Here is a 10,000-nt window from a genome sequence, read left to right on the forward strand (position 1 = left end):
GTAGTCTGAGCTGGGCACAGCAGCCGACTGGTAGCAAAAGCTTGGGTCAGAGAGGGACAGCGGGCAAGGGGGGCAGCGACTGTTCGGCTGTAATTAAACTCATGATGAGTGAGGTCAAAGACTAGTGGAGAGGGGAGCCAGGTTATGTCGGCTACACGGCTAACTGTGTGTGTGTGCGTCTGTCTGTGCGTGTAGAGATGATACAGTCATACATGAAAACCCATTTATGCCAACCCCCCCCCCCACACACACACACATACACACACATACACAAACACGCACACACACATACACACACACACACACACACACACACACACACACACACAAACACATACACACACACATACAAACAGACACATGCACTAATGTGGGAGTGGGACAGTAGGTAGAAGGAGAATCATGAATGGGAGGACTGTGAACCCCACTTGTTGAACCGCTACCAAAATGCTACACACACACACACACACACACACACACACACACATCCATATGAACACCCACACAAACAGTTTGTCACTAAAGAGCCCTTAAGCCTATGAACTGGAGTGTGATTGAAGCTTGTGTCACGATACAGAGAGATCAAACCCAAGCAAACGCTGACTCTGTGAGCCCCATCTGGCCTGGGCCTGTTGTCACTGACATGCAGATCTGTTGTGGCATGTGGCCAAGCACTCTCGTTTCCTGAATAGGCAACTCTTCCTTTCCTTCTTTCATTCATTCATTCATTCTTTCTTTCCCTCAATCTCCCTCTTCTCTGTTCCGTCTTAGTTTTGTTTTCTTTTCGTATGCAACCTTTATGTCTCCTCATCTTCAGTTGTATCCTGTAGAGTTATGTGCACAAGGGAAAGGCAGATTGACAGATATTCCTGCCTATCCTTCTCTTCTCAAACACATGCACGAATGCTTTAGCTCTAACAAACATGCAAACAAGAAAGTAAACAAACAAACAAACAAATCTGCTCCTCACCACACTGAGCTGTCAGTCTGGCAGGAGTTTGGCTCAGTTCTCATTCCCTTCTCCCTCTCTTCACTTTCTCTCATTCTCTCACGCCCTCTGTCTTCTGCCTTTTGCCTGTCTTTCCCTGATAACAATGTGAATGCTATGTGGGGGAAGCATACAGGACAGTACTTAAAGAGACTGCAGTGAATATACATGCACAGTTATACTGAGATCTTACAAAAAAGTGTGTGTGTGTGTATGTGTGTGCGTGCATGTGTGTGTGTGTGTGTGTGTGTGTGTGTGTGTATGTGTGCGTGCATGTGTGTGTGTGTGTGAGTGTGTGTGTGTGTGTGTTTGTGTGTGTGTGTGTGTGTGTGTGTGTGTGTGTATGTGTGTGTGTGTGTGCGTTCATGTGTGTGTGTGTTTGTTTAGTCCTGACACACTGTATCCCATTGTATAGAAGCATGGCAGCAATGCAGGACCAAAAACAAACTTTGCAGCAGTTTCATTGGCTCTGGCGTTTGTGGACATTAAATTCTGTGTCTAATTCCCTCCATCATCCCATGATGCATTTTTACTGTTCCTACACATAGCCTCAGTCAGGAGACGTCTCTCAGTGATTGCGGTGGTAGTAGACCTATGGTTGCAAGGACAGCGACATGTGACAAGTTTTTTTTTTCTCTCCATATTTTTAACACAGCACAGAAACTTTCGGAGAAGTTCCAGTAATGATGTGGGACTGTTCACATACGCTACAGTAGAAGTGTTTCATGTGGATACGAGACAGCACTGACTGAAGAGAGAGAGACCGACAGGTGGACAAACAGGCAGCCACAGAGACAGGTGTTGTCTTGTGTTCAAAAGACGTGTGTCTCTGTGTGGCATTCGCATGGGACTCCCGATAAAGAGAGTTGTAGACGGGAAGAAACCAGATGAAACCAGAAGAAACCAGACGTTGGGTTGTTGAGACAGATGCACAGAGGAAATGTGTCTGTGTCGGAGTAAGACTGAGAAGAATTCAGGTTTTCAAGGGCTTGTATCATTAATAATGTTATTTCATTTTTTGGGAGACCGAAAAACATTGCTGTAGATCTGTTCAAACAGACTGATGTAATGTGAATGACTTTTCCTTTACAAAAAGGCAGACAGATTCATTGCAGACCACTAAAATGATAATCTCTAGCAGTATGTAGTACAGTTCACATGATGTGTGAATAAACAGATGCACCGATGCGGGTTCACATTGAACAGACCAGCATAGATCTATGCATTAGTGGCTTTGATGGTCAGCCTAGCTGGTGTGTGTGGTGGTGTGTGTTTGGTCAGCGTGGTCATGTGACTCACCTGAAATGATGGTGTAGCCGATGCCTCGTGGTCGGCCCAGATCCTGGTCTATGGCTCTGATCTTGCGCACCTCATAGCCCTGGAAATAAGCACACACAATCAGAATACACACACATGGAGACCGCCACACCTACAACAAATATACACAGGTACACAAACAAAAGGACAAACACTTTTTCTTTTTAATCCAGCTTCACACACAGCTTACCAGCCTCAAAAGGGAAAGTGCGATTATTACACACATGAAAGACAGTAAATCAGATGAGACTTGCTGTATATGACAAATTAACACCCAACGTTGAACCACAAACTCTTTCTCCCCTTCTCGCTCTCTCTCTCTTTCTTTCTCCGGGTATCTCTAAAACAACAGCTCAAACGAACCTAACTGCCAATTATTCCTACTAATTTGAAAAAGAAGAAACTAAACGAAGAGCGAGAAAAAGACGAAAGGGGAAGGAGGTGGAGGGCGGACGGCAGAGAATGGAAAAGTAACAACGCAATTTAAAGAGCCTTTGATCCACAGAGCTGTTTTTCAGTCTCCATGCCTCAATCAGCTATAGCGTGAGCTATTCACAGAACTGCTCCTTATAGAGCAAATTGGAGCAAATGAAGGGAAAGAAAGGAAAAGAGAGGGAGAGAGAGAGAGAGAGAGAGAGAGAGAAGGAAACTGAGACATTAAAAGACAGGGTGCCTGCTCTCCTCTACCCCTTTAACAGCAATCGGGGGGCACTACCCTGCTAAATCCTACTTGAGAGAACTGAGAAGAGAAAAAAAGAAAGAGAGTGGGGGAAGAGAAAGGGATAGAATGAGATTCAGAAAAAGAGAGCGAGAGAGAGAGAGAGTAGTCTCTCCACCCAGCCCTTCTGCTGCTGACTCCTCCATTGATCCTGCAAATTGTGTGTGTGTGTGTGTGTGTGTTTGGTGTATGTGTGTGGGGTGTGTGTGCTTGTATGTGTGTGTGTGTGTGTGTGTGTGTGTGTGTGTGTGTGTGTGTTTGTGTGTGTGTGTGTATTTGGGTGTGTGGGTGTGGGGTATGTGTGGTGTTTATGCTCCATTTCTGCCCGAGCATCTCCCGTCTTCAGCCAATTACAGCAGAATCAATTACAGTCCATTCAAAGACAGCTCTCCGCGCCAACCACCAACTCTGCACAGCCCAGAGAAGGAGAGAGGGAGAGAGCGGGAAAGAAAAGAGAGAGAGAGAGCGATGTACAGATAGAGGGAGGGAGAGAAAATGAAAAAGAGACTGAGAAAGAAAGGTGGAAAAAAGAGAGAAAGACAGAAACATGGAAGGGGAGGGATGGTGGTAGAACGGTGGAATGAAAGGCAGAGAAGGAGAGAAGGAGAGATAGTGAAAGGTGGAGAGAAGGAGAGATAGTGAAAGGTAAAGAGAAGAAAATGGAGGAAGAGAACGATGGAGTGAAAGAGAGGCAGAGGAACGACACCAAAATAATGTGCACGGCATTCTCCCGCTGTCTGAACAAGCGCAATGCTCAACCACCCGTCCTCTCAGACTGAGCAAACAACACACTCTCTCTCTCCTCCTCTATCTCTCTCTCCATCTCTCTCTCTCTCTCCTTTTTCCTCTCTTGTCTCCTCCTCCATCGCCTCTCTACTCCACTCATTCAGGTCATCCTTCTGACAGCCAAATTGTGTTTGCCCATAAAAAGGGTCTGAATGTCATTCTGACAAACACAAACTCACAGCAAACGGCTAAAAACCCTCTGGATTGGGCTTCCCTGACAAGCCTGGGCTTTCTTTTTCTTCTTTTTGTTTTCCCCCCCCACACACACCCCCACTCTCACCATCAAAGTTTTCTCCAGATGACAGGCCAGGAGAAAAAGTGAAAGAGGGGAGGAGAGGTGGGTGGAGGAAGAGTGGGCGAGAGAAGGGAGGAGAGACGGTGTTAAAAAAAGAATGAGTGCTCTGAGAAATGACCTGTGACAGGCTGCTGTGTTTGATAACCATTTGCTGGTGAATGTCAGTGGCCTTGGGGACACTCAACGCACGCTCCGTCACTTAAGCCATGGCTCTCTGTATGTGTGTGTGTGTGTGTGTGTGTGTTTTTGTGTATCTGTGTGTCTGTGCGTACAACGGAAGAAATGACACACGCGTTTAATCACATCCATCTCATGCGCTTGTGCATTTGCCTGTTGTGAGTATGTGCACTGATATGGTCACAGTGCACAGCTAATCCTTCAGTTATTTTTGAGAGTAAAGATGTTCTAATGGTGTTCATTCAGTACAAAATGTACAATCACATGCACTACTACTTGTATGAAAATAAATAATATCTTTAAGCTTAAATAATCTTTAAGCGTCTCAAACTGGAAAGCTGATTGAAATGTGAAGCTGTGTACCATGTTCAGGGGCTAGGGCAGCTGGGTGTGGCAGATACAGAAGGGACTTAAACTGACCAGGCCCAGCATCTTCATCTGTAGCCAGAGGTCACTTAAGGACACACTTTTAATAGAGGTACGCGTGTGTTCCTAAATGTAAATCTTAATGAGTGTGGCCAGGCACTCGCAACTGAGTAGGTGGAAATGTAGTTCATTCTCTCTCTCTCTCTCTCTCTCTCTCTCTCTCTCTCTTCCTCTCTCTGTTTGACCTTCCCTCTGACAGCTGATGGATCGCGCGGGCTGGGAGACACCCAGGCCCAGTCGCCGTCACGCGCCGTTAATATGCATGCAAATGCTGCACTTGACATTTTGTTACAGCATAGAGGGACACAGAGACAGGAAGAGAGAGAGAGAGAGAGAGACAGAGAGGGAGAGAAGGAAAGAGAAAGGGACAGAGACTGGGAGACAGAGATGTAATAGTTCAGGAAAGTCTGAGCATAAATGCATTTGATGTACAACGAGCATCTCCATAAGTTTGAGTCACATTCATAAAGTTGGCAGCTGGGTGTCTGACAGTGAGCAATGTGCTACAGCATGGATTTGGCTGGCCAGTGCCAGTGGTGCAAGTGAAGAGGCACTCAATGCAACTGCTTTGGATGCATTCACACACACACACACACACACGGTCACACACACACACACACACACACACACACACACACACACACACACACACACACACACACACACACACACACACACACACACACACACACACACACACACACCACCCCTAAACTAATGTAATGTACATGGTAATACAACTCTCATTCTCCCCTGACACATAAAGACATGCACCTAATGAACACACATATGTACCCCCACCAGCCCCACCCCACCTCCAAACACACACACACACAAACACACATGCATACACACACACTCCTCAGGGCAGAGGTGCTTGACACAGTGAGTAAATCTGCGCTCTGCCTCTGTCCTCCTCAGGCATAAATCCTGGCCTGGCTGACCTTTGGAGCAGGCTGGGCCCCCAGCGCAGGAGGCAGAGTGTAAATCTAACGCTTTAATTACACCCCTGTAATGCTGCCACCACCTCACACACTCAGGGAGAGGGAGGAGGAGGAGGAGGAGGAGGAGGAGGAGGAGGAGGAGGAAGATGGCCTCTCGTATAATGACTGTCTGTTTACCGACCCCCTCCTCCTCCTCCTCTCTCTCTCTCTCTGGTCTCTGTCTCACTGGGACGTCTCTCCAGTTCTCAACGTTCAGGAGAGCATGATTTCAAAAGGGCTCTTAGGGAGCAATAAAACACGAGAGAGGAAGGGGGAGAAAAAGAGAGAGCAGGGAAGAGAATCACAGAGATACAAAAGGAAAGGAAGGACAGCAGACAAGAGAAGACAAAAGAAGAGGTGAGAGGATAAGAGAAGAGAAGAGAAGAAGAAAAGAGAGGACAAAACAAGATAGGAAAAGAGAAAAAAGGAGAAGAGAAGAGAAGAAAGAAAAAGAAAAGAGAAGACAAAGGAAGAGCAGAGAGGATAAGAGAAGAGAAGACAAAAAGAGAAGAAAAGCCAAAAGAAGAGAAGAGAGGAGAAGTCTAACCAGAGGTACTCCCTCCACGATGTTGGTGCTGTAAGGGAGGTTGGTGAAGACGGGGTCCATGTCCTGTATATCAGTGATGGTTATGGCCAAGTTAGCCAGCCGAGATAAGGGCCTCCTTTTGTCCTGGTCCTGCTCACACACACACACACACACACACACACACACACACACACACACACACACACACACACACACACACACACACACACACACACACACACACACACACAGACACACCCACACAGAGACACACACACAAACACACACACATACAGAAAATCAATGTTGCCATCTTTTTATTTCAATTTCCAGGACATGGTTGTGACACACATAATATCTATTAATAGGTTCATGACAGCACACACTCTATATGAATTGAACTATGAATGTATTTCACTGAATAAAGTAATATTGTTTTAAAATAACAAACCAATGAATAATCTGCTTGATGAAATTCGAGATTTGTACTCAGTATGTTTTGCACATCAAATGTATTGAGAGCAGCCAAGCATGCCAACGACAGAGATGAATGTTTTACTCTGTCTTGCTTTGAGTTCAGTGTATTTTTTCTGTTTGTGTGAGTGTGCCTGGACATGTGTGTGTGTGTGTCTAACCGTGGCATTGACGGTGAGCTGATAGGCTGAGGTGATCTCGTAGTCCAACGTCTTGGTGACGGTGACGATGCCGCGGGCCCCATCAATGGAGAAGAAGGAGGAAGGCGGCTGGAAGGAGAAGAGGACACTGCCCCCTGTGCCCTGGTCTGGATCTGTGGCGTTCACCATGAACACAGACGTGCCCACCGGAGTATTCTACAAAACAGAAACACAACGGAGAGAGAGAAGTAGATATGGAGGCAATAATAAACCAATGTCAATCTGATTTCACCTCAGTTCAGGTTTATTTAACAAGCACAATGCACATTTATAAACTTAAAAGGAAATGCTCCAGAATGAGCCGAAATGCTCTTTTTTTACATGAGGTGAAATTTTGATTGGGTTTCGCAAGAAAGTTGTCATGGCAATAAGGGTTAGAGTCTGTCAGTTCTGAAGGTATACCCGAAAGAAAATGGTGTACAAAGTATGAGAGTGTGTGTGTCTGTGTGTGTATATGTGTGTATTTTGGTGATGAAGCTGTAATGTACATATTTACCTTAGCAGGGTGTTTTATACAGTATTTATTATTTATGTTAAATTAATATGTGTGTGTGTGTGTGTGTGTGTGTGTGTGTGTGCTTGTGTGTAATTGTATTTGTATGTATGTGTGTGTTTGTGTGCACCACCTGAAGCATAAACAAACTGTCAGTAGTTTTCACCTGAACAGAGCCCCCCCCACCAGGACACTGCTGCCTATTCAAACACACAGGCATTCAGCCATAATTAATCGCACAGCAGTAAAACAGCATGGGACACAAAAGCCTGCAGTGGGCTTTGTTCACGGTCGCGAGTCAGGTAGCTGTAGGGTCTTCAAATGCTGCTGGTCAGCAACTCAGCCAGCCACGGTAATGACTTATGTGTCTGTGTGTGTGTGTATGTGAGTGTGTGTGTGTGTGTTTGTGTGTATGTGAGTGTGTGTGTGTGTGTGTGTGTGTGTGTGTGTGTGTGTGTGTGTGTGAGAGAGAGAGAGAGACAGAGCGTGAGAGAGAAATACACACGCAAACATCAGTAGTGCCCAAGAACTGCATGCTCACCACACACACGCACACACACGCACACACATACAGTCAGACACAATGTAAACAGTTCAGTTTGAGAGAAGTTTGTTTTTGCTATGTTTGTCATTCAGTCTTGCTCTCTCAATCAACAGTGTTTTCTTTCCTTGTGAGCCTTCCCCTCTGACTCTTTCCTCAGCAGACAGGCAGGACTCAGCAGAAAAAAGGCCAGATGTGTCTGTGTGCATTACCGTCTCTAGCACACTCAGAGACAGAGAGAGAGAGAGAGAGAGAGAGAGACAGAGAGAGAGAGAGAGAGAGAGAGAGAGAAAGAAGAGAAAGAGTATGGGAAGAAAGAACTGTAGAGAAAAATTCAAGAAGAGAAAGACTGATGGATAGAAAGACATAAAGTTAGGGAGAGAGTGAGCGAGCTCCAGAAAGACTAAAGAGTGTGTGACAGACACTGATTGAGATTGAGATTCCCACAGCCAGACAGCGAGAAAAAAAAAAAAAAAAACTGCTAACGACTAAAAGCTCTGTATTGTGAAATGTCTGAGTGTACAGCCTAGCACTACCCAGCCCAGCCCAGCCCAGCAAGTGTCTCTCTGATTAGCGGCTATGGCTAACAGCCCGTCACACTGAGTTCAGTGCGCAACAGTCAATCAGTCAAACGCCACAGGGCTGAGCTGCCTCCGGCCCCCTCTGCCTATGAGTAAGAGGGGAGATGGAGGGGAGGAGATACAGAATGAGACAGACAGACACGAGGGGAAGACATGAGGACAAGTGCTCCTCTTAACACATGGTAATGATGACAGATGTGTGTGAGTGTGTGTGTGTGTGTGTGTGTGTGTGTGTGTGTCTGTGTGTCTGTGTGTCTGTGTGTGTGTGTGTGTGTGTGTGTGTGTGTGTGTGTGTGTGTGTGTGTGTGTGTGTGTGTGAGAGAGAGTGAGAGAGAAGTCTGTTACAATGACAAAAGAAGAAGTTGAAATGACCTTAAAATTGAAAGGTAAAGGCAGGGGGAGCTGACTGAGGGAGTGGAGTAAACATAAGGATGACTCCATCCAAGATGAAAGCCATGAATGTTTAAAGGAAACAACAACAGCGAGTAAGAGAGAGAGAAAGAGGGAGAGGGAGACAGAGAGAAAGAGAGAGAGAGAAAGAGAGAGAGGGAGAGAGAGATGTGTGTGGAAGAGAAAGATGAAAGAGTGATGCAACAAAGAATGGAGTAGGGGGAGAAAACAGACAGAAAAGCAAAAGGCAGGAATGTGGAAGAGACAGTGTAACTCCTGCCCTAAGCAGTAAACTGCGATCACACACACACACATACACACACACACAAACACACACTCACACACACACTCACACACACACACAGAGCACGCAGATTTGTTTGACATCAGACTTGCTCCATTCCTGCAGGCAGAAATCAATGACAGCAAGTGTGAGTGTGTTTGAGTATGTGTGTGTGTGTGTGTGTATGTATATGTGTATATATATCTGTGTGTGTGTGTGTGTGTGTGTGTGTGTGTGTGTGTGTGTGTGTGTGTACGCAAATCGTCTCGTGTTTAACATCAGACTCGCTGCATCCCTGCAGGCAGGAATCAATGACAGCAAGTGTAAGAGAGTGTGTGTGTGTGTGTGTGTGTGATAAAGAGAGACAGAGAGAGAGAGAGAGAGAGAGAGAGAGAGAGAGAGAGAGAGCGAGAGAGAGACTCAACCCACTCCTTTGATAACCCTAGTGATATATAGTTTGTGGTGTCTTGGAGTTTTAATGAGCCATTGTTTTGCAACTTAGAAACAGAAAAATTGAGTACTTGTGTCCACTCACAGGAGAGGTGACCTGTATCCAATATCATTCACACACACTGACACACAGATTCCAACAAAAGCTATATAAGTCTTTTCTTCTTCTACCTCAAGAACATTTCTGAAATCCTCCCTAACACACACACGCACACACACACACACACACAAACACACACACTAGTAGTGTATCGATGGTATGACAGGGCTCCAATTCTTTGGCATAGTCTGTGCTGTTAGAATGACAGCTGTCTTAAACCTTACTACCCGGGGGCTCTGAGTGAAAGTCTCATCAATTACTGTGTGTGTGTG

General features: G+C 45.7%; 1 protein-coding gene across 1 annotated transcript in view; it reads right to left on the reverse strand.

Moving 5' to 3' along the window:
* Window positions 1–10,000, reverse strand: part of cdh23 (cadherin-related 23) — a 197,855-nt gene that overhangs the window by 124,836 nt on the left and 63,019 nt on the right. The window contains exons 6-8 of the mRNA XM_031579449.2: window positions 6,852–7,046; window positions 6,238–6,366; window positions 2,288–2,366 (exon numbers count right to left, since the gene is read on the reverse strand). Coding sequence (XP_031435309.1) covers window positions 2,288–2,366; window positions 6,238–6,366; window positions 6,852–7,046 — 403 coding nt within the window. The remainder of the gene's footprint in view (window positions 1–2,287; window positions 2,367–6,237; window positions 6,367–6,851; window positions 7,047–10,000) is intronic.

This window comes from Clupea harengus, chromosome 13, assembly GCF_900700415.2.
Source record: "Clupea harengus chromosome 13, Ch_v2.0.2, whole genome shotgun sequence".
In the NCBI taxonomy this organism is placed as follows: Eukaryota; Metazoa; Chordata; class Actinopteri; order Clupeiformes; family Clupeidae; genus Clupea; species Clupea harengus.